General features: G+C 35.4%; 1 protein-coding gene and 1 long non-coding RNA gene across 3 annotated transcripts in view; one reads left to right on the top strand and one right to left on the bottom strand.

The window, feature by feature from the left end:
* Positions 1-24,423, bottom strand: part of LRRC9 (leucine rich repeat containing 9) — a 95,062-nt gene that overhangs the window by 22,261 nt on the left and 48,378 nt on the right. Inside the window, exons 18-24 of the mRNA XM_059915736.1 lie at positions 15,434-15,625; positions 14,055-14,180; positions 11,774-11,908; positions 10,569-10,746; positions 8,267-8,487; positions 7,216-7,338; positions 2,788-2,918 (exon numbers count right to left, since the gene is read on the bottom strand). Coding sequence (XP_059771719.1) covers positions 2,788-2,918; positions 7,216-7,338; positions 8,267-8,487; positions 10,569-10,746; positions 11,774-11,908; positions 14,055-14,180; positions 15,434-15,625 — 1,106 coding nt within the window. The remainder of the gene's footprint in view (positions 1-2,787; positions 2,919-7,215; positions 7,339-8,266; positions 8,488-10,568; positions 10,747-11,773; positions 11,909-14,054; positions 14,181-15,433; positions 15,626-24,423) is intronic.
* The window catches only part of LOC132360654 (uncharacterized), a 79,037-nt gene that overhangs the window by 51,896 nt on the left and 2,718 nt on the right, over positions 1-24,423 (top strand). Inside the window, exon 3 of one of the 2 annotated variants that reach the window (XR_009501146.1) lies at positions 2,993-3,143. The exons of the other annotated variant lie outside the window; for it this stretch is intronic. This is a non-coding gene — a long non-coding RNA (uncharacterized LOC132360654). The remainder of the gene's footprint in view (positions 1-2,992; positions 3,144-24,423) is intronic. 2 annotated transcript variants of the gene reach the window in all.

The following is a 24,423-nucleotide window of genomic DNA, read 5'->3' as shown; positions in this document are numbered from 1 at the left end:
CCACATGCCATGGAGCAACTAGGCCCGTGAGCCACAACTACTGAGCCTGCGCGTCTGGAGCCTATGCTCCGCAATAAGAGAGGCCGCAATAGTGAGAGGCCCGCGCACCGCGATGAAGAGTGGCCCCCGCTTGCCGCAACTAGAGAAAGCCCTCGCACAGAAACGAAGACACAACACAGCCAAAAATAAATAAATAAATAAATATTAAAAAAAAAACCCAACATGTCTATTATCACATAAATATAGAACTATCATAAAAGAAACGTTAAAAATAAACATTTCCAGTTTCTTTATAATTCCATACGTGTTCGTGAAGTTGATATGGTAAACCATAAGATTTTCAGGTTGTAAACTGCAGAGGATATATATGAAATAGGTTACTTCTGAAATGCCAAGAAGGGGTTTGGGATAGGCAAGAAAAGGAGAAAGTAGGTAATGTCTTTGAAAACAGAGTTTTCTGTGGAATCTCCTGAAAACTTTTATGGCATTCCACCTTGTAAGGATGTTTTGGTAATTGGTCAGAATGCTTGATTCCTAGTCCACAGCTTTAAAAGTGTTTTACCTTCCTTTGAGCTATGAGGGAGAAGAGCATAAAGCTAAATCACCTTGTTCTAAACACTTCTTTTTTTCATATATCCCCATTTATTCATTTATATATTCTTTTAATTGAGGTATAGTTGATATACAATATTATGTAAGTTTCAGGTGTACAACATACTGATTCACAATTTTTAAAGATTATATTCCATTTATATTTGTTATAAAATATTGGCTATATTCCCTGTGTTGTACAGTATATCCTTGTAGCTTATTTATTTTATACATAGTAGTTTGTACCTCTTAATCTCCTACCCTTATCTTGTCCCACCCCCTTCCTCCTCCCCACTGGTAACCACTAGTTTGTTCTCTATATCTGTGAGTCTTTTTTGTTATATTCATAGTTTATTTTTTACATATAAGTAATATCATACAGTATTTGTCTATCTCTGTCTGATGTATTTCACTTAGCATGATACCCTCCACGTCCATCCATGTTGTTGCAAATAGCAAAAACAAAATTTCATGCTTTTTTGTGGCTGAGTACTATTCCATTTTATATGTATATACCACATCTTCTTTATTCATCTGTTTATGGTCACTTAGGTTTCTTCCATATCTTGGCAATTGTAAATAATGTTGCTATGAACATTGGGGTGCATGTATCTTTTTTGAATTAGTGTTTTCATTTTTTCCCAGGAGAGGAATTGCTGGGTCACATGGTAGTTCTATTTTTAGTTTTTTTGAGAAACCATACTGTTTTTCATAGTGGCTGTACCAATTTACATTCCTACCAACAGTATATGAGGGTTCCTTTTTCTCCACATCCTCGCCAACATTTGTTATCTGTGGTCTTTTTGATGATAGCCATTCTGACAAGTGCGAGATGATATCTCATTGTGGTTTTAATTTGCATTTAATTTGCATTGTGCCTGTTGGCTATCTGTATGTCTTCTTTGGAAAATGTCAATTCAGATCTCTTCTGCCCATTTTTAATCAGGTTGGTTTTTTTTTTTTTTGATGTTGAATTGTATGGGCTGTTTATATATTTTGGATATTAACCTCTTGTTGGTCATATATTTAGTTTGCAAATTCTTTTTCACATTCAGTAGGTTGTCTTTTCATTTTGTTGATGGTTTCCTTGGCTGTGCAAAAGCCTACCACACCTTGAAATAAATCCTCAACCCTGAAATTATAATTATGGCACACTTTATACATTAAAAGTCATTTATTCTTTTGACTTGTTTTCATTAGTTATTTCCTAAGTGCAGACAGTATGTTTGGAAAGGCTACAACAAATACGAAAGTCACTGTCTGTGTCCTCAAGAAATGGGATTCAGAAAATCTATAATAAAAAAGGAAGGGCCTTCTATGTTGTACAAAGAGATTTAAAATTTTATTCTGTAGACAGTGGAAAGACACTGAACAATGTTGAGAAGGGAAGTGATCTGATAAAATTTGCATCTTAGAAGGCGGTATGGATAATAGATGGATTTGCAGGTAAGGTTATATAAGACAAAAAAACAATAGTTTCTAAATTAGTTAATTCTCCAACCTAGGACAATGGCAATGACTATGGAAAGAAGGGGGGAACTATGACACATACTTAAGACACAGACTCTATAGAATGTAGTGACTAATTAAAAATGGAGGACAAAGGAGAGAGAGAGTGGACTCTAGATTTTTGGCTTGGGTGACAACAGGTGAATGTTGTTTCCTAGATGCTATCTAGAGAGCAATCGAATATTCAAATTAGGAGCCTAGGTTTGGGGTAAATTAGGGGGTCATCGTCATAAATTAAAACTATGGCTAAAGATGTCTGCCTGTGAAGAGTGCAGAATAGAAAAAGAAAGAAGAGAAATGGATTTATTAAACAGGAGGACAATGATAACATTCATGAGAACAGCATCAGGGGAATGGTGGCAGTGGTAGCCAGATAGCATTGGATTAGAGTGATACAATGTGAGGAGCAAACCTAGTATGTTCTAATTTTAAAAGCTTGGTTGTAAAAGAAAAGGGAAATATAAGGTCTTAGAAAGAGATTGCTGACATTTTTAATCATAGTGTGTGATAATAAAAGTTATTAATGCAATTCAAAGATGGTAAAGTTAGTATGAGATTGTGAAGTAGTGTAGATGATTTTCTGAATTACTGGTTATATCTGGATAAGATGTATAAATTATAAACCTTAGAAAAATAATAATAACTATATATTATAATATCAAATAACATAGAATAAAATGATTGTACCTGATGGATGATGAAGTCCAATTTAGTTCTTGCATTTGGGTGAAGTTTGAATGTCCTTGTCGTTCAGCAATCATGTCAGAAGTAAGTCTGCCACCAAACAAATCTTTTGCACACTCAGTCTCTGGTGGTTCCTGTATATAAGGATATTTAGAAAGTGATGTTCTCTCTTACAGATGACTAAATGACATTAATTCTTTGGTTCCAGGTCAAAATGGAATAGCCTCATTTCTCCCTATTTCCTACTAAGTACAGCTAAACTCCTGGATATTATATATAAAATAAACATAGGAGACTGAAAGGTGCAGAGAAGAAGGCAGACCACCTAGGGACCTTGCGACCTGAGGAATGACACTGTGGTGAGTCCTCTGGTGTGTTACTGTAATAATAAGAAGAAATCTTCATCTACTGTTCCTGGCCTGGCCATATGGTCAGGCAGGAGGGCAATGGAAACCTGACCTATTAAAAGGATGCCCATATGGGGCACAGCCCTATGGAAATTTGAAGGGTACATTAAAGTAGGACACATTGATGCCCATCTGAACTCTCTTCCCATTTTGGAAGGTGATTGGAATCGACAAGCAGATATGCCCATATGCTCACTTAAGGTGGCCACCTGGGTCTATAAAATAGGTGGACATTGGGGGTCTACAGCAGTGCAGAGATGGGCTGAATCTAGACATATTCCTCTTGCACCCTCTGCGGCACTAAATGCCAATAAGAACTGTTCTGTCTGCCAGCAAAAGAGACAGAGATGGCAGATGGCTATGTGGCATATTTCCCTGTGGGAAGGCCCTGAATATAGCTGGCAAGTCAGACTGAGGCTGGTAGCCCTGGGGGGCTACAAATGGGTCTTGACAGGAATAGATACTGACTCTGGACTGGAATTTGCTTACCCAGTGTAAATGCAAATGCACATAGTGCTATAAAAGAACTGGAACAGAAGATATTGCACCAATCAGGACAGTTGACTTATTTCTTCAGACCAAGGAACACACTTAACAGCCCATAATGTCTAACAGTGGGCAGAAAGATATCCTCCTCAGAGTAGTAGTTCGATAGAGAACTGGAATGGGCAATTAAAACATTGGTTGTCTAAAGTGGGGGGGGGAGATAAAAGCATGATGGGCTGGCTTACATACCTTCCTAAGAGTGCTCATACTCAGTGTGAACATGAATGGGGCCAAAGGAGGGTCCCCGCTGGATAGACTTCTGTTTTTCTGGTGCATCTGGGGGATGGGGCAAGGATGCTGATATGACTATGCAATCCTTGCTAAAGAAGGGTGATGCTGGTGTAACCATTATATTTTTTCTTTCCTTCTTCCTCACATCACCTCACTTTTTTTTTCTACCTGATGCAGTGGCCACAGGACCACAGCTACAACTACAAATACTGGAAACAGGGATAATTCCTAAGCGAGAAACTATGTTTTTAAGCCTTTTGTCAGGATTCCTAAAGGCCTGATGGGGGTAGGTTTTACCTTCACCCCATCCGGCAAAACTGGGGTTAACAGTGAATGTATCTGTATTTCCTGGTGGCAAAAAATGCCCACTAGTTTTGCTCCTATATAACCTTGTCCTATCTGAAGGGGGGTGGACTGAGGGGAGGTATATGCTAGACTAGACCAGCACAGTGGCCGAACCTAATATCCCTTTCAAAGGTGGAAAAGTATGGGTGTAAATGGAGAGAACAGGGAAGGGCACTTATGGGTAAAGGAATTAATAAATAGGTTATGTAATGGGGAAATCCAATATTATACTACCTCAAAAGAGGTTCAGAGCAAGAGATGATATTGTCTCAGTTCAATTATATCAGATGCCTGAAGAAAGGGTTAAGCTATGTGTTTTGAGACCACTCCTGCTTTTGGAACCTGACAAAGTCTCCAATGGAAACCTGCAAATCTGAGTGGCCTCACTGTGAGAGACATTTCTATATGATTATGGGCTGGATAATTACTGAATGGGATTACAGTAATATTCCAATATATTTTGAATTTTCTGATCATTTTGCTGTAAAGGATCTGTGTTCAAAGGCCAGAGCATGAGCTGTGATATTGTGATTTATAATAAGAAACCTATATTTGGTCTTTGTCTACTGTTCCTGGCACATAGCCCCTAAAACCCTCGTAATTTCCTATATAAGAGCCGTAGGGGCATCTTTTATTATAATATTTGGTTTTTTGTTTTCGGTTCCTGAAATAGCTCCAGAGCCATAAAGGTGAAAGGACTGTGTTGCTATTTATAACAAGCTCCTTTCAACCAACCTGAGTTTATCTTAACAAGATGACTTTTGGAAAGTCCTTAAGAATGGGGGCTGGTTGCCAGGGGAATCAACCATGATTAGAGGGTTGGAACTTCTAGTACCACTCCCTTACTTCCTGGTATGATTATATATCCCTGGAGCCTGGGGCACAGAGTGAGGCTCAGCTGTCCATGCTTTACCATTAAAAAGTCATGTCACTTGGAATGTCATTTAAATTCTCTGGAGTTCTTTGTGCTCATTCATAAAATAAAGGATTTGGACTATGTCATTTCTAAAGTCCATGTCCATTTACCTCTCAAACACTCTAGGATTATATTGCTCTTCTACTTCCCTCTGTGTCTACTTTTGGTGGCTTCTTTTCCTCTTTACATTTCCTAAATGGAAGTATTAAAGCCTCACTTGGATTTCTTTACTTTCTTTACTCTCTTTCCTTAGTCAATGTTATATGCTTTTGGTTTTAATCATCAGCTTCCTTCGTGTGTCTAACGCTAATCATCTTATTCCTGAAACTGCTTTTCTTCCTGTAATCATATTTCTGTTACGATATCTCTTAGTGGAATAGACTCAAGTCTTGTAGACATCTTTTATTCTTCCATTTCCTTGTCCTTCAAATTTAATTGGTTGCCAAGTTCTGTCAATTCTTCCCAATATTTCTCCTACCTTTCAGCTCTCCATTTTTAAAACCACTTCCCCTTGGTTTATTTCAGTTTCTCATTACCTCACATGTAGACTACGCTAATAGCCTCCTATTGGTTTTTCATCGATCACTCTAAACACTGCTGTTAAGTTTCCTAATATATAGTTTTCAATGTTATTCCTCAACTCAAAAATCTTCCATGCCTTCCCATTACCTCTCAATTAAAGTCTAAATTGTTCAATCTAGTCTTCATGTCCCATTATTAATTCATATATTTATATTCTACCTCATTCCACAAAGAATTTGTGGCAGCTTACAGGAGGAACATATAATCAAATAGTAAAATGCAAATAATAAATAGTGAAGATCAAGACTGAGAATGATGTAAGTTAGAATAGATCAAAACTGGGGATAGGGACAGATAGACCATAAGTCCTACAGGGTTTCTGTCACTGAACCATAAATGTGGCCCTGAGCTTTTAGGTAGTCAAAGTGAAAAGGAAAATAGTTAAAAAATACTCATTGTCAGTGAGGAGAGCATAACTTTTCCTCAGAGGGAAAAGTTTTTCCTACACTGACTTCTAAAAGCACTTTCTCAGGTGGCCCTTCAAATGAGGGCACAGAGAGATAGGAAGGATAAGATACTCAACACCACCATTGGAGCACATACAGTACTAGTTTCATGAGACTGTTTTTAAAACGTCCCTCAATGAAAGCCAACACCTAAATAAAACCCAGTATACAAGATTCTAGAGAATTGTTTGTTTTTGGGGGAGAATGTTTTTGATTCTTCATTCTGAGGAGGGCCCTGAAAAAATCAGGGTTAGAATTAGTAATCTTCTCAGAGCACCTCAAAGTCCCAAATAATCATGAACTATCTCTCAATTTCCTAGAAATTTGATGAGTTTTATTGTCTGACAGGGGCTAGGCAATGTTACACAGGGAACCTTTTTATTCTTCACCCATTTGTTGTGCACTTATCCTGTTACATGGAAATCAGGAGCCCTGTATGAACTTACTAGTTATAGAATCCAAGTTTCCAAATACTGCTTTCATATTCAGTCCTATGTTCTGTGTTATTTTTTACACAGTATAAAAAGTTATTTTTTACTAGTATAGTTTACTAGTAATGTTGACATACCATTTTTTGGTTCAAATATGTTTTTCTTAAATCTTAACAACTGTATGTTTCCAGGTAACAGGAAGCTGTTTTTAGGCCCAAGAGGACAGTAGGGGTCCAGGGCAGTTTCTCCTATCCTGTCTCATAAATTGTTAGGCACTGAATTCAGTGGGTGCAAATGTAAGCAGCATCTTCCCTCCCCTACTGTCTCAATTTAAACAATTAAAAACTGGCCAGAGGAGAAACATTTAAAACCCAGATCTAAAATGTGCTTTGGAGACCTAGATTTTAATAAGCATAATAAGTTTGGGTAACATACTAGTGATAAAGCAACATTCAAAATGATTATGGCCTATGGATATACTAATATGAAGCCTGGACCAAATGCTATGAGTCAATAAAACAACTTACAATTGAGATTCCATCCAGAGCTTTCAGTTCTGGAAGATGAAATATTACAAACAACCGGTAGTTTTCTTGATTCCATACAATAATGTTTCCATACATATCTAGAATGACCATGTTGCATAAACCCTGGTAATAAAAATACATACATTTAAAGTGATATACATATATATCTCACTCTAACAAGTTTTTTTCCCCTTAAGAGTTTAATCATCCTTGAATTTTACTATTAAATTACTCTATCATTTCATAGTGATTTGAGTGCTTTTAAGTATGCTGTTTAGTGCAAGTGTTATACTTTCATACTATTAAGGTCTAATTTTGTGTAGTATTTCAGTGGTCTGTATTATATGATCAGAATCCCTTTTTGGATGCTGGTGCTAAATGTATTACCCATGATAAAGACTTGTAAAGAAATTTAGCAAAGTTTAAAACATATACTTTGTTTATGGAATAATGATCTATTAAATAGTATGTGTGTATACAGATACAACAGTGAATTGAAACAATAAAAAACACAGCCTTCTGATGAGGGATAAAACTGAAGTGCTTCTGCCTTGTAAGAGAATAGCAGAATTCATCTTAAGGGAAAGTGTGCTTCCTTATTAGGTAAGACGTTTGTTGTGAAGGAAGGGCCCTGAGTAGATATGGATGGGAGAGGTTAAGACAAGAGGGAGTAAAACTAATCTGCATCTATAATGTAAAATGGTTTGTTTTGTTGCTGTTGTTGATTAGGTTGACTCTGCAGCTCTAGAAGTAGTTGTATTGGGGGAATACAATGAGGATAAGGCTGCAAGTAAGGAAAGATGGGAAATGGACATAAGTTTTTGGTAGGAGATAAAGCCCTAGCAATATGGTATCAGCAAAAGGAAAGAGGCCACTCCAAGTCCCAATGGTAGGAAATGGCCATCAAATACATTTTTCTTGATTTTTATTTTCTTCCTTACATTTTTCTATATTTTCCAAATTCCGTACAGTGAACATGCATTACTTTCATAGTATAAAGAAATAAGAAAATATTTAGAAAACCAAAAACATTAGTACCCCAGATAGTCACCTTTAAATTGTAGATCTCCTGATTGAGAGCAATATAGTTATTGCCTATGTATAATTCAATTAGTGTAAAAGCTTTTTGTAAACCACTCAATGAAGTGATTCTGTTGTTCTCAAGAGAAAGGGAATGAAGATGAAGCATGTTATCAAAAGTATGCTTTTCCAAACCAGTGAGGAGATTATTATTTATGCTGAGGTGGGTTAATTTAGTTAGCTTGGAAATGCCTAGAAAAATAAGCAAATTCAAGAAAAGATTCAGACAGCACTGAAAGGTTAATTTAAAAAATAACTGGCTGGTTGTTTTACTGTTTCTCTTTTTCTAAGTTCAAATGGCTTTACAGATTTTATAGTATTAACCATCATTGTTTTTCCTTTTGTTAAAGAAGAATATAATGTGTATTAAGTCCTAGATAATATATTAAACTCCAATTTTGGATTTCCAAGTAGACTCATTTTTTTTAGGTGTTAAGGGAAGGTATTGTATAGGAAATACTGAATTAAGCTTTCAAATAACCTTTAAATTATGTAATTAATTAAGGTTTTCACCATCACAATAATATAAAGCTCTGCTTTACAAAGCTCAAAATAATCACCAACCCCCATTGTAAAACATTAAGGGTAAGGAACTAGAATACAACACTCTGGAAAGTACTCCTTACTGTGCCATCATTTGTATTAAAAAGAACCTAATTCTACCTTTGTATGCTTGAAAGTACTCTCAGAACTTTAGAAAATGCTTCCTCTCACCACAATCTAACCCCCTATGTACATTATGTGCTGTAGACACTTTATAACTGTAGGTAGGACGGTGCAGTTGACAGATAAGAACTCTGGAGTCAGAGCTGGTTTCAAATGTTGGTTTCACACTAGATTTGGGACCATAGGTAAATTATGTAAAGTTATGTAACCTCTTAGCCTAATTTTCTTCATCCATGAAATGGATATACTGAAATCTACTTCTAACAGTTATGGAATTAAATGGAATGGCATTTGAAAAGTATCAGTTATAGCTTTCGGCAAATAAATAATCAGTCCTCAATAAATTTTATTCATGCACCCCTTTCACACCAGCCTTTATCATGGGACTATGAAATGCTGAAAGCAAATCAATCTAGGGCAAGTTAGGATGTACTATCAAAGCAAAAAATCCTTAAATGCATATTAAGCCTATCTATGTTTGGAAAAAAGAAGATAAATATCTGTTAAAGTTTAGTGGGGTAGCTATGTTTGAAAAGTGGGTATAGGGAAAATACAGGTTGAAGGAGTCTTCCCTTCAATGGGCTTATGGAGGGGAATAAAAAGGAAATAGGGTTCTCAATTGTTATATACATAGCAAAATTAACACCCTATTGTATGGGAATGGAGACTAGTGATAGTTGTAAACACAGATGCCTGACCTACACCCCCCCCCCCACTGTTTACTTAGCTGAAATCTACAGAGGAGAGGCCTGTGGATCTATATACTCAGTAAGTATCCTAAGTGATTCTTATGATCAAGCCATTTGTAGAAACTATTGTTAACAGCCATTAAAATAAAGTATAACAAATGTTATACATGCTGTTTTTAATACTTTTGCATATGTAATTTTTTAAAGTAAAATTTTCTATTTTATGAAAAAGGTAGTACACACATGCTAAAAACAATTCAAAAGCTAATAAAGTATAAATTAAGTCTCTTTCCCAGGCATGATTTTCAATTCCTACCTTCTCTCCTTGACAAGGACAGCCTTGTTACCAAAATGCACATCCAGAAATGTATTCTACCTAGATAAGTACGCATGATATGTGTGTGTGTACACTTATGCAGGCATTAGTAAAGCTGCTTAATTTGTACTTGTATGTGGATCCCAGTAAAAGGTTATATAGTATATCTGATTTTCAACCTCTAGTGAATAAAATGTTCATTTTGTTGAAAGTCTTCAAATTTCCAAATGTAACCTTAATTCCATATTTTGAAAAATGAACTGAGCTGCTTTATCTTTTTCAAAAGCATACCTCATTCTTTCATTTATTTACTCAATGGTACAGATTTTGAATACTGACTAGTTTGTAATGTGCTAAGTTTGGTAATAGATGGTAAACACTGGTTAAGAGAGGGGAGGGAAGGCAGCTAGTTGGGCTCATTATATATAGCAGCCAGTCACAGATCCCACTAAAGAGGTATTTGGAATACTCTACTCCAAACCTTCTTGGAAATTCTCTGGAGACCTTCCTCTTCAGAAATTCTATCCTCAGTGTTATTCACTTTTTGCTTTTGTTAATTAGACATTCATATTTTAAGACTTTAGAATTCTCTAATACCTTACCTTCTATCTTTGAGATGCAGTTTCCATCTAATGTGAGCTCTTCCAAGTTAACACAAGATTCCAAGCCTTCCATTTTAGTGAGATTATTGTTGCTGAATGATGCCCACTTCAAATTTTCCAATTTTTCTAAATTTGTGATTTCAAAAAGATGTTGCCCATCTAAATTTAAGGCAGTTATCTGTAGAATAATTCACATTATATGTTGCTTCTGGATCACATCAATAACTTCAATGTTATAAGATAAAAAGGCTAATGAAATAGTTCAAATGTGGTAAGTAACATAAAAAAGTCCTCTAGGAACTAAAGATATTGCAAAGCTCTTAGTTTACAGAAAAGTAAAATTTGACAAGATTATAACTCAGAGAGGGACTTATACGGTATTATAGACACTGAGCTGTGCCAGTCAGATTCCCAGCAGTGAAGGACTTGTCCCAGTTGCTGCAAGTGCTGTTGGCAGAAAGCCTTCAACTGTCAGTCCCTTCAGGGACAGCATCAGCAGCAGAGAGCTGCCTTGCCCAAGGTCATGCTCCTTCCCAGGTTGGCCCACATCCAATGATGAAGGGAAAGGCCTGGCCATCTCAGCCCAACTTGGGACAGATTTAAAGGGCCATTCTAATTTCACAACTCCCTGTGGGGTCAGCTAAGACTATCACGGAGCTGGCATCACAACTAAATATCTATGTATATTCTGTAATAAAAAGAATGCCACTAATATCTTCCATTTTCAAGGGTCAGATTCTCTTAGCCCAGTTTCTATCTTTGGCAAGAGGTAAAAGGGTGCTTCTTGAGCAAGAAGCTGCTAGTGCTCCAGAACTTTTCCCTTAGCCTTGGCTGAATTCTGACCAGTTCCCCCATTCTCTTGCCAGGATTCTTGATCCCTTTTACCTTGCCATGCAAACTTTTGGCTTGGTCTCTGGCTCTGAGCTTTAAAGTTTTCTTGCTTATTTTGATATATTATCAGAATCTACCCTTTGGTTTTGTAGTGTACCTTTATCCTAAATTTCCTGTTCTGTAGTGACCACTGCTGAGTTCTAGCCCCTGTGACATAACTACTCATGACTTGACTTCTCTTTTACTTTTAATTTGGCTCTTCCAGTTTTCTGCCCATTACCTATCTATGCCCTCGTTATGATACAAAGGCCAAAGCTGACTAAAAAATCAATTGAAATTAAATTTTTATATTAGGTTTAATAGATTGTCTTTACCTTCAAGTACCAGTTTGCACTCAGATGTGAATGTGGTCCTAACTTTGAAGTCTGTGTCAGAATTTTGGCAGAAGGCCATATACTAAGAATCCGTGATCTCTCCTCTTTAGTACTAGAATGCCGTAAGAGAGATAACTAATAAAACAAAAAACACATAAAGGAAATAGCACAGAGAGGTCCATATATAGAGAGTTAAAAGAATTGTTTCCTAGATGAGCGGCCCAATGAATACTTTTAAAATATGACATTTTCTTTGCCTTAAAATGTTTTCAGTATCTGGATATACTTTATATATCTCACTCATTTTTTTGTTTTAGCAGACATTTAACCACAAAATAATATTTATAAAACTGTGAAAGGATTATTATAAAGCAAACACCATATAATCCATCATGAAACCAGTTTAAGAGCTAGAATATTCCTACTACCCTAGAAGCTCCCTGGGTGCCCCATCCTGATCTTTTTTCTCTCCTTCTCCTTGGAAGCCATCACTCATCTCAAGTGAATCAATCCCCTAAGAAGCAATCAAATGATCTCAAATTTTGTATATACCATACTTGCTTTCTTTATAGACTTACGTTTATATCCATAAATAAAATATTAGTCTTATACATATTCAAACTTTATGTAAATTGAATAATGTTTATATTCTTCTATGACTTGCTTTTTTGCTCAGCATTATATCCATGAGATTCATCTATGCTTCTTCCTGTAGCTGTAGTTCATTCATATGTCATTGCTATATAATATTTCCTTATCAATTCTCCCATCAATGAACACTGAGCTGATTTCAGTTTTTTGCTATTATAAGCATTGCTGTCATAAATATTCTTGTGCATGACTCTTGGTATATATATGCAAGAGTTTCTTTAGAGTATATAACTTGCTAGGTTTAGGGTATGTATATATTCAGCTTTACTAGATAGGCCAATCTGTTATCCAAAATGGTTGTACCAATTGTAACCTTTACTTCAAATCTTTGCTAAAACTTGATATTGTAAAGGGTTTTTTTTCTCCCCAATAGTGGCCATAAATTGGTAGATCATTTAAGTTTTAATGTTTATTTTCTTGAGTATTAATGTGGTAGAGCATCTTTTCCTAAGTTGTTTGGCTGTTCTGATTTCCTCTCCAGTGAAGTGTCTGTTTAAATCTTTTGCTCAGTTTTCTGTTTGACTGGTTGTCTTTTTCCTGATATATTTTGGATATATAAAGAATATTTTTTGTCAGATGTGTTTCAAATTTCTTTTCCCAGTATATAGCTTGTCTTTTCACTTTCTGCCCTTTGAGGAACAGATGTATTAATTTTAACATAGACAAATCCAATCTTTTATAGTTTATGCTCTTTGTTTCTTGCATAATAAATTCTTCCCTAATTCAAGGTTACAATGATAATCTCTGATCTTTTCTTCTAAAACATTTTTGGTTTTGCTTTTTGTAGTGAAAGCCTTAATGCACTTGTTCCAGTGCCTTTTATTGACTAGCTCCCTGATCTGTACAGGCAGCTCTGTTATTTATCAAGTTTCCAGGTATGTGTGGGTCTACACTGGGTCTTTATACTCTGTTGTATTGGTCTATTTGTCTAACTCTGCCAATTCCACATTGTCTTACAGGATTTTAGTAAGTTTTGATTTCTGGTAGGATAAATCCCCAACACTTCTTCAGGAGTTAATTACATTTTTATCAACAAAAGAGTTTCTTTCCTTCACTTTGAACAGATCCAAAATTAAACATTACATTAAGGAATTAATATTCAAATATTCCACAAAAAGTAAATAGCTAGATAACTAGAGTGGAGATATTTAGGATGTTGAAGCTACTTTGGCCAAAGTAGCGTTCTTAATCTGGATAATATAGGTATTTCCCCTTCCCCAAGTTAATAGGTTTTGTTTTTTTTCAGCCAGACACATGTAATATCAATACTAGGTAAATAATTTACTAAATGCTTTCTCAAGGCCTCAAAGCTTACCTTATCCACAGAAAGTTGCTTATTTTCATGTAGGTTCTAAAGGACTCTGGTGAGTTCAGGTTGACTAGGGAAAAAACAGTTACCCTAGAGGTATTTTTGGGGTAGTGTGCAAGGATGAGAATCCATACAACCAGTTGGTATTTAAATGGAATACATTTAAACAGAAAAACATTCAAGTGATATGATTGTTATAGACTGATTTTTTTATTAGCATGCTAAGAGAGAATATAAAATCTCAATAACAAAATAAGAGTATGGGAAATATTATTTGTATATTCTAAATAGAACAAGAAATATTAAACAGTAAAATCGAACCTGAGTAATCTTTGTCCCAGAAATAAATTTCATAGCTGCTGTTGCTTCTTCTTCAGAAATAAGGACTCCATCTAACTGAGTAAGGGTCTTTAATCTGCCAATAACACTCAGCCTTAATGTGGCTGGCTTGGGAAAAATACCAAAAGTTAATTTTTACAAAATATTACATGTGCTATGACATGGAAAGGAGTTCTTTGTTCCTTCCCACATAATTCAAATTATGCATCTCCTACTTTATTATATTTGTCTAAAAATAAAGGCTTAACTTAATTCCTTAAATAATAGTTGAAATTAAATTATATTTAAGAATTAATCTCTTTTGTTTGAAGGTGGATAGTTCCACTCTTGTGAAGAGAGGAAATCCCACAAGCTGTTGAAAAGTGACTGTGGTGAAAAGTGTTCACAGAACAACTGCAGTGCCTCCTGTTTATCTAGATCAGCATTTAGCTAGTCAGCTCCATGGGAGATCCAATACAGATCTTTAGCTCTTGACATTTAATTTGGAAACAGGGCTATAGCTGTACTGTGATCATTCAGGAAGTCTGATTTGGCAAAAGAAAAATATCCTTCAATTTTACTGAGCTAAAAAGGAGAAATACAATAGTATAAACATAGTAATATGGCCAATTTAATAGAACCAATCATGCTTTAGTCCCTTTTAAAAATGTTGAACACAGTCTATAAACATTTTTGAAAAGCAAGGAAAGGAATAGTCTTGAAATTATAAACTTGGGGCTAATTTTAAATACTTGGAGATACCCTTCAATATAATCATTGAATACTGAAATTTCTTAGCATGAATCTACATATTTTTATGATGAGAAAGAATAGCGTTCAATCAAATTTCCTTTTATAACAGAACATAAATAAGACTTTATAATTCAGGTTTATCAGGGAATGTGAGGCATAGGAACCAAGAATAATAGAATACAGTGAGAGAAACATACTATTGTTAATTTAAAAGTAAACATGCTTTTGTTTATTTTTCCCCCTTTAATAGTATGTTTCTCTCACTGTATTCTATTATTCTTGGTTCCTATGCATCATTACAGTAGGGTTCTGGCATGCTGAGCTATACTGTACTATGAAAATTCTCTGAAGGTGTGCAAATGGCAGTGACATCTAACACTCTTAAAACCACAATACTCTTAAACTATTAGAGATTGCAAGAAAAGTCTGATGTGAAATTAAAGACTTTTCTTATAGTAACATTTTATTCACTTGATCACTACACTAAATTCAACTTATGAAATACTTAAGGGAATTCTAGCGAGACAAAGATAGTTTGCCTATTTCTGGCTATTCTTGAATAGTAGTGAGAAAACAGCTTTGAAATAAAAATGATTGTTTGCTTTTTTATAAACATTTCTGTTTCATACCTTTTGCCATGGATTTTGTCGAATATCAAGAGTGAGAAGGCTTGTGGTGTGTTTGCATAACATATTTATTTCATCGCCAGATTTTTTCAGTTGATTCCAGCTCAAGTCTAAGTGCTTAAGTTTCATCAGACCTCTAAATCCCTCAAGAGTTATCACATGGTTATGGCTTGCATCCAAATATTCAAGGTTATACTGCAATACATACAAATAGAAGTGATGCTAGAAGGATCACGGTTTGTATTTACATAGTTCTTTTCTCTCTGATTCTCTTATTTTACGTGCTTTTTTGGTAATCCTCACAGAAAACCTAAACAGTAGTTATACTGCAGCAATGGTATCAATGTACATATTTTCCTAGTCATTTTCTCTTAATTCTCACTTCAGCCTTTTAACATAGAGTGGCAATGTTTGTTTTCATGGAGGAGAAGGCAAAGAGAAACTGGCAAGGTAATTGTCCCCAACAAACAAAGAAGTACGTTTCTTATATCTAGGCTTCTAGTTTATATTATTGAACTCATGGCTTGGTTAAAAAAGTTCCATCTTGGGCTTCCCTGGTGGCGCAGTGGTTGAGAGTCTGCCTGTCGATGCAGGGGACACGGGTTCGAGCCCTGGTCCGGGAGGATCCCACATGCCGCGGAGCAACTAAGCCCGTGCGCCACAACTAGTGAGCCTGCGCATCTGGAGCCGTGCTCCGCAACGAGAGGCCGCGACAGTGAGAGGCCCGCGCACCGCGATGAAGAGTGGCTCCCGCTCGCCACACCTGGAGAAAGCCCTCACACAGAAATGAAGAACCAACACAGTCAAAAATAAATAAAGAAAGAAATTTATAAAAAAACTAAAAAATTAAAAAAAAAATTAAAAAAAAAAGTTCATCTTCAGAGGCAGAAACTAAACCTATTCCATTCTATAATTTCCTTTTTTAGAAGTACGTGATTTTTAATAATAATTTTTAAAAATTATTAAAGTAACACATGTTCTTGTTGGAGATCTGAGAAATACAGTAAATAAATAAAAAGAAAAAATAGAAAGCATATATAATTCTATTGCTCAGAAAGAACCACTGAAAACATTTTTTATTATATACCAATATATTTTTTCTTATATAAAACATATTTATTATTCTGTTATATAGAATTTTGTACCCTTCTAACATGTTCACACACCATTAAATATTCTTCAAAATGATTTTTCATGGGGCTTCCCTGGTGGCACAGTGGTTTAGAGTCTACCTGCCAATGTGGGGGACATGGGTTTGAGTCCTGATCTGGGAAGATACCACATACCATGGAGCAACTAAGCCCACGTGTCACAACTACTGAGCCTTCACTCTAGAGCCCACGAGCCACAACTACTGAGCCCACGTGCCACAACTATGGAAGCCCATGCACCTAGAGCCCATGCTCCACGACAAGAGAGGCCACCGCAGTGAGAAGCCCACGCACTGCAATGAAGAGTAGGCCCTGCTCGCCACAACTAGAGAAAGCCCGTGTGCAGCAACGAAGGCCCGATGCCACCAAAACTAAATAAATAAATTTATTTTTTAAAACGATTTTTCATGATTGCATAGTATTCTAATATGTGAATTATTAGTATTGTTTTAAACATTTCATTATGGACATTTATGTGGCTTCTAATTGTTGTCAACACTGCAACAAATGTCCATGGTCATAATACTTTAACCGAGATGCCAGTATTTTTTCAGAAAAGGTTTTTAGAAATAAGATTACTGGTTTTAAGGATTTCTGTATTGTTAAGACTCTTGATAAATGTTGCCAAATAGTTTTAAGGCAGTTTGTATGAGTTTTTTCTTCCAGCAATGGAATTTGAGAATGCTCATTTCCTTAAATACCCACCAACCCACCTGCCTTATTTTAATTTACATTATTATCAGTGAAGTTGCACATCTTTTCCATGTGTTTATATTAGACATTAAAAAAATTTTTTTGTTTGTTTGTTGTGTTTCTCATCTTTGGCCATTTATATATTCAGATCTTTTTTTACATATTTGTAAGAAATCTTTAAGACTTTAATTTGTTACTTCTATTTGTTGCAAACAAAATTTTCTTTTAAAGTATATACGAACTCAGACCCAGAACAAGAAAGAGATAAAGAGTACTTGAAGAAAATATTTTGCAACATATTTTTAAAAATAAAAATAATATTACTATAAATTAAAAATAAACTTGATTTCTTTACAGTTTAAAACAAACAATTGTTTGAATTCACCATAGAATTAGTCACTGCTATATAATGCATAGTTTGTATTGTTGGAATAGCATCTATTATAGTGACTCAGGTTTCAAGAGTTGAGTGTTCAGATCATTAAAATCTAAAAAATTTCTGGAAATCAAATAGTGTTACTGACATTTTAATCTCATAAGTAAGCATAGTAAAAAAAATCCTATAATTTACTGTGATTATAATTTCTTGAACAAAAGGATATTTGGCAGTAAAAAAGTATTAAGGATATAATCTTAGAACAGTCTTTTAAATTAAATTAATTTAGATTTATAAAAATTTACTATATGGCCCATCTTCTCCCATTTTTCATCAAAAAGTGGTTAAAAACTTGTCCCAAATTCTGGCACTTGCATGCAGACTAGCATTTGTGAATCATGCATCATATAAAGATAACTGCCTTCTTTCCTTGAAAACAGGGGTGGGATCTTCACTTTTTTATATTCCTAGAATATAAAACAGACTCCATACACTCCATAAATATTCAAGGAATAATATTTTCAGTTTTGTAGCAGAGTTTTGTGTTTTAACATTTCTTGTGCTTCAGTTTAAATCTTTGGTAAGTTACAGTATAATGTAGCCCAACTTACAAATATTAAAACCCACAAGACCTCTTTAAAATATTTTAGGGGTAATAGTTCAATCTCTAAATGTAGATTAGCTGTCTCAAGGCATTAGAAACACTTTAACAATAAATTTCTCATTGGAAAAGATAAGACAGAAGTACTATTTCCATAAAAAATTAGGCCCATAATCTATTAAAGTTGCAAATAGCCATACATATTTGTCTTTTCTCGGCCAACTCTGACTGTGGTGTAGCTATTTTCAGAGAAAAAAAAAATCTGTTCCTATTCCTTTTGCTTGAATACTCTCCTTTTCTGATAGTTCAGGTGAGTGAATGACAGGCATACAGCTTATGCCATTTCAATTTACCTTATGTGATGTCTTATTTAGATTTTTAAAAACTCTATAAAAACTATATAGTATATTTCCACCATTTATGAAGCCCAGGTCTTCCATTATATAAACAGTCACAGGTTGGGTATTTTGACTCACAAGGCAAGGCCAGGGTGATGAACACATAGTGACAATATGTTTACTTTCTGCAACCTAGTAGAACTAATGCCTAGCATGCAAGATGGGTATGGAAACTCTCCATGTTAGAGACACGCTTAAGGAAAATGATAGTAAAAATGAGAGGCAAATTAAAAAACTTAGAAGACAATAGGAATAACACGTGAGTGATTAAATTAGGTTATAACCTTTTATGATGCTGAGATAAATATAATTAATATTAAACACACATACAAAGTTGATTACTGTAGAATATAGAGGCTAGGCAGCATAGGTGTTCAATCTCTCTGAATCCCCACATAAAAAGAGAGTTAAAAATAAAACCAAAATTCTATGGACAACATTTATAACAAAGCTACGTAACAAGGTAGCCCCATAAGTCTCAAAGAAGTTGGTGGGGATAAACCACCACCAACCACAAGACCTACATGGTGTCCAGGTCTATGTGAGAGGAAGAGGGAAGCATCAGGGCAGCATCTGATGGACCTGAGAATAAGAGAGCCCCAAAATAGCCAACCAATATTCAGTGGAAGGTATGAGGGCCAACTGAATACAGCAGTTGAAAGTGGGAGGAGTTTTGCCCTCTTTGATACCAGGCGAGTGCATGGGACCTACAGTAAAAAGGTCTGAAGGGGGTGGAGCAGTCTAGCCCCTACGAATCTTCAAACTGCCCCACCAGGGCTCCCTTACAGAACTGAATCTTTCTTGGAGAAGAAACTGCTGGGCTAAATAAAAATTAAACAGGATAAGGACAAAAAAGTCAAATAAAAGAGAAAGTTCAAACTGAAGTGGAGGAAGGGGATAGAGCCAGGAAATTTCAGAAAGTAACTGCTACAGTTTTTAAACAGTACATATAAACAGCAGAAGAGGGTGATCTGTGAAATTAGAAAAGCTTTCCCAAATCCCACTTTTGTTTTAAAAGTTAAGAACTAATTTCACTGGAAAATGAGCAGCAAAAAAGTATTAAGGTCAAATCCCAGATAAAGCTGTGTGTGTGTGTGTGTGTGTGTGTGTGTGTGTGTGTAAGACATAGAAAAATATTGCTATATTGCTGCAGGCAATAAAAGTATACCAGAAATATATGCCCAAGAAACATATCATAACAATAAACCTATTATTTCAGAACAAGCAAAAAGATTTAAGAATGATACAAGATTCAAAATAACAACATAAATCTGGATTAGAAAAACTCAGAAATGAGAAGAAAGAACCCAGAAAAGAATTCGAAATAAAATAATAAAAGCATTTCAGAAATGAAGATTAAACTAGTCAAAGACAAAAGAAGTAAACACAACAAATAATGCCTTAAGATAAATAGAAGGTGAAAAAGATGAAAATTTTAAAAATCAAATCAATTTAAAATCTAAATGGAGAGATAAAAAGGACTCAAGAGGGGCTTCCCTGGTGGTGCAGTGGCTGGGAATCTGCCTGCTAATGCAGGGGACACGGGTTCGAGCCCTGATCCGGGAAGATCCCACATGCCATGGGGCAACTGGGCCCGTGAGCCCCAACTACTGAAGCCTGCGCACCTACGGCCCGTTCTCCAAAATGAGAGAGGCCACCACAGTGAGAAGCCCACGCACCACATCGAAGAGTAGCTCCCTCTCACCGCAGCTAGAGAAAGACCGCATGCAGCAACAAAGACCCAATGCAGCCAAAAATAAATAAATTTTAAAAAAAAGTTATAAGGAGTTACTTCAGACATACAAAAAGGTGTAATGAAGAATATGATTTCCCTTAAAAAAAAAAAAAAAGACTCGAGAAAGTGACAAGTAGTGAAGATAGATAAAGATTCAACATATGGATAATGGGAGTTCCTAAAGAAGAGAACCAAAGAAAGGAAACAGAAAAATTGCTAAAAACCTCCAGTTCAAAAACATAAAAGAAAGAATGATTTTAATCTACATTTTGGAAAAGCATACTGTGAATCCGAAATATTGACCCAGAACAACCAAGCCTGTGACTTACAAGGGAAAAAATTATACATTCTCATCAGACTTTTCTACTGCAACACTTTATGCCAGAAGAAAATGAAATAACATTTATGATGCCCAAGAAAAGAAATTGTGAGCCAAGGATTTTACATCTAACAAAACTGCCTTTCAAGTATAAAGGACATAGATAAATTATTATCAACATTCAGTAACTGAAGGGATATTGTTTCCATAAGCCCTTCCTGAGGAATCTATAATAGAATATTTTTCAGACAATCAAAATGTTTGATACCACCCTAAGAACTGGTGATAAGAATTAAATACACAATTACCAATGAACTAAAAGGGAGAGTGTACAGAGTGTAAGGGCTACATGCTCTAACAAAGTAGATATAGTGTAATAATTTTAACTTTTTTTAAATAGAGAAGAATGAAAAGAACATACACAAAATTTTAAAAAAATCTTTCCAGTAACATGTTGATAAGAGTACTAGCGCTATCATTCTGAGACTGTTGTGTGTGTAATAGGGGATAAAACAAATGAGTGATTATTAAATATCCTAATTCTATCACCTTGTATCCCTGAGAATCAGGATTATTGGTGTGGGAAAAAAAGATAAAGATGTTAAGTAACAGAGAAAGGTTAAGTTAAATGATTTGCAGTCTTAAATTTGAATTGGAAGTATCAATATAAATTCATGAGGTTAGTTTTAGTTGCACATATACCACACACACACACACACACACACCCCTCCCCCACAACAAATTCTGTTCAATGGAAAGACCTAGAAACAATCACCAACCCAGATTGTGGCCCTTAAATACCACTTCTCTAAAAGAAACCAGGGCTCCTTGAAGAAATAGTTGATCCCATGTCTGCAACAGAAAAATACATAAAATGTGTATGGAACATCTTTCATACCAGGCAGCAAAGAAGCTATCACAGACTACTAGGGTCATGGCAAAACGAACTAACCTTATGATGCTTCCGCTGGCTAAGGATGAGAAAATCTGAGCTTCAATCATGATAGTAATTGCAGTAAATTGAATATCATCAAATATGTTTAAGTCCTTGCATTCCTAATGATATTAAAACTAAAAAAGCATTGCTCATCTTTGGGAATTCATAAGGAACTCATTCATTATCTTCAAAGTTGGTAAATAAAGGCAAATAATCAAACATCTATTCCGCATTTTCTATATGAATGGTCCTACTGGGTATCCAAATAATAGATAAGGGGAAACATCTCTATGTAAAAGTGTTCCAATTAATAAATGAAAAAGAAATGCTAGAATAAGAATGTTGCTATTTTGTAATCTCCAATGAATTAATAGATACAGGCATTAATAATGGCTCCTAGAATCAGAAAAGTGAGACAACTAGACATTATGTGTCCCTTATAGTCTCGCCAGAGGAATGGAACCTGAGTCTGATCCAATCTCTGGATCCAGTTGCCAATTTGTAGAAAATCTGGAGGGTGGAGGGCATGTAGGGTGTATCATAGGTAAGCAAATTGGCAGGGTCTGGACTGTGGGAAACTCTTTGGTTTTGAAGGTCCAAGTATTTCTACAGATAAACAGTGGGGAGCAGAAGGGGATAGAAGGGAAACTTAAAAGAGACTTAAAAAATACAGTACATTAAAAAAAAAGGGAAAACCAAATTGCTGTGCTAGGGATACACGTTTGGGTGATGGAACTATAGGGGAAAAAGAGCAGGGAGAGGATAACTATTAGTCAGGATAATGATTTCTTGAAGGAATGGGGCATATAGAAGGGGTTTATGCTGTAGGTGGCAAAGTTTTATTTCTTGACCTGGACGCTAGTTAACAAGCATGTTCACCTTATAAAAATTTACTAAACCACTTGTTTGTAGTATGTAGTTTTCAGTATCTGTGTTTTATTTTACATGTACAGTATCTTCTCTCTCTGAACATCCAGAGAGCCTTACAGTCATTTTTTAGAGACATGTTTATACATTGGATTCTTAATGTCTGAGGGGTCTCTATCTAGCTACCTTTACTAGCTCTAAAATTTGAAAATACCACTTGGGCATAAAATTTGTCCAGTTCCCTTATCTGTAAAATGACTGTGGTAATAGTCATCCAATAAGCAGGCTGTGAGGCTATGATGATGAAAGAAATTTTTGTATTGAAGAACAACAAAGCTACATTGCAAATACATGCTGGGGAGCTGGCTAAGCTCACTCACCTTGCATGACTTAAGAGTTTAGTCTTTAAATCTGTGCCTAAGCAAAATTATAATGCCTGTTATAACCTTTGGAACTGCTAGCAAATCATTAGAAGAAAATTAAACAAAAATGCCCAAAATTTATATATAGTCCTGGGACCTCTATTAAACTACCTTCTTTCCTCAGTTGCATACCAAACCCAAGGGGAATTCTATTAAAAAGGACTTTGGCCTTACAGTTAAGTCTTTAATCCATTTTGCATGTGGCCATCCAACTTCCCAACACCATTAAAATTCCTAGGAGAAATATAGGCAGTATGCTCTTTTACGTCAGTCTTAGCAATGTCTTTCTAGATATGTCTCCTAAACAAAAGCAAAAATAAACAAATGGGACTACACCAAACTAAAAAGCTTCTGTACAGCAAAGGAAACCATCAACAAAATGAAAAGACAACCTACTGAATTGGAGAAGATATTTGCAAATCATATATCTGATAAGGGGCTGATATCCAAAATATATAAAAAAAACTCATTCAACTCAACAACAAAAAAACCCAAACAACCCAATTTTAAAAATGGGCACAGGAGCTTTTTTCAAAGAAGACATACAGATGGCCAACAGGTGCATGAAAAGATGTTCATCACTAATTATTAGGGGAACACAAATCAAAACTACAATGAGATCTCACCTCATGCCTATTAGAATAGCTATTATCAAAAAGGTAAGAATTAAAAAGAGGATGTGGAGAAAAGTAAACCCTCATGCACTGTTGGTGAGAATGTAAATTGGTGCAGCCACTATGAAAAACAGTATGGAGATTCCTCAAAAATTAAGAATAGAACCACCATATGATCCAGCTTTTCTACTTCTGTGTATTTATCTGAAGAGTACAAAAACACTAATTCAAAATATGCACCCCTATGTTCATAGCATCATTATTTACAGTTGCCAAGATATGGAAGCAACCCAATTGTCCATCAACAGATGAATGGATAAAGAAGATGTGGTACATATATACAATGGAATATTACTCAGACATAAGAAAGATGAAATCTTGCCATTTGCAACAACATGGATGGACTTGGAGGGTATTATGCTAAGTGAAATAAGTCAGACAAAGACAAATACTGTATGATATCACTTGTATGTGGAGTAAAAGAAAACAAAATAAATGAACAAACCAAACCAAATAAAAACAAACATAGATAAAAGGAACACAGTAGTGATTACCAGAGGGGAAGTAGGGTGGAGGGAGGGCAAAATGGGTAAAGGTGGTCAACTGTATGGTGATAGATAGAAACTAAACTTTTGGTGGTGAGCACACTGTAGTGTATACAGAAGTTGAAATATAATATTGTACACACAAAACTTATATAATGTCATAAACCAATGTTACCTCAATTAAAAAAAAAGGACTTTGGCTTAGTAAAAGAAAAAAGGAAGAGGGTTTAATACTAAAATCTAAGGCCAATAAGCAAAGCAGCAACTCTCACCACAGTCGCAGAAGTAGTAGTACAAGGGCCTTGACATGGTTGCAAGGAGATATAGTAGAGAAT

The sequence above is a fragment of the Balaenoptera ricei genome, chromosome 2 (genome assembly GCF_028023285.1).
Source record: "Balaenoptera ricei isolate mBalRic1 chromosome 2, mBalRic1.hap2, whole genome shotgun sequence".
NCBI lineage: Eukaryota > Metazoa > Chordata > Mammalia > Artiodactyla > Balaenopteridae > Balaenoptera > Balaenoptera ricei.
The sequence above is the reverse complement of the archived record's forward strand: the minus strand, read 5'-3'. Positions and strand labels throughout refer to the sequence as shown.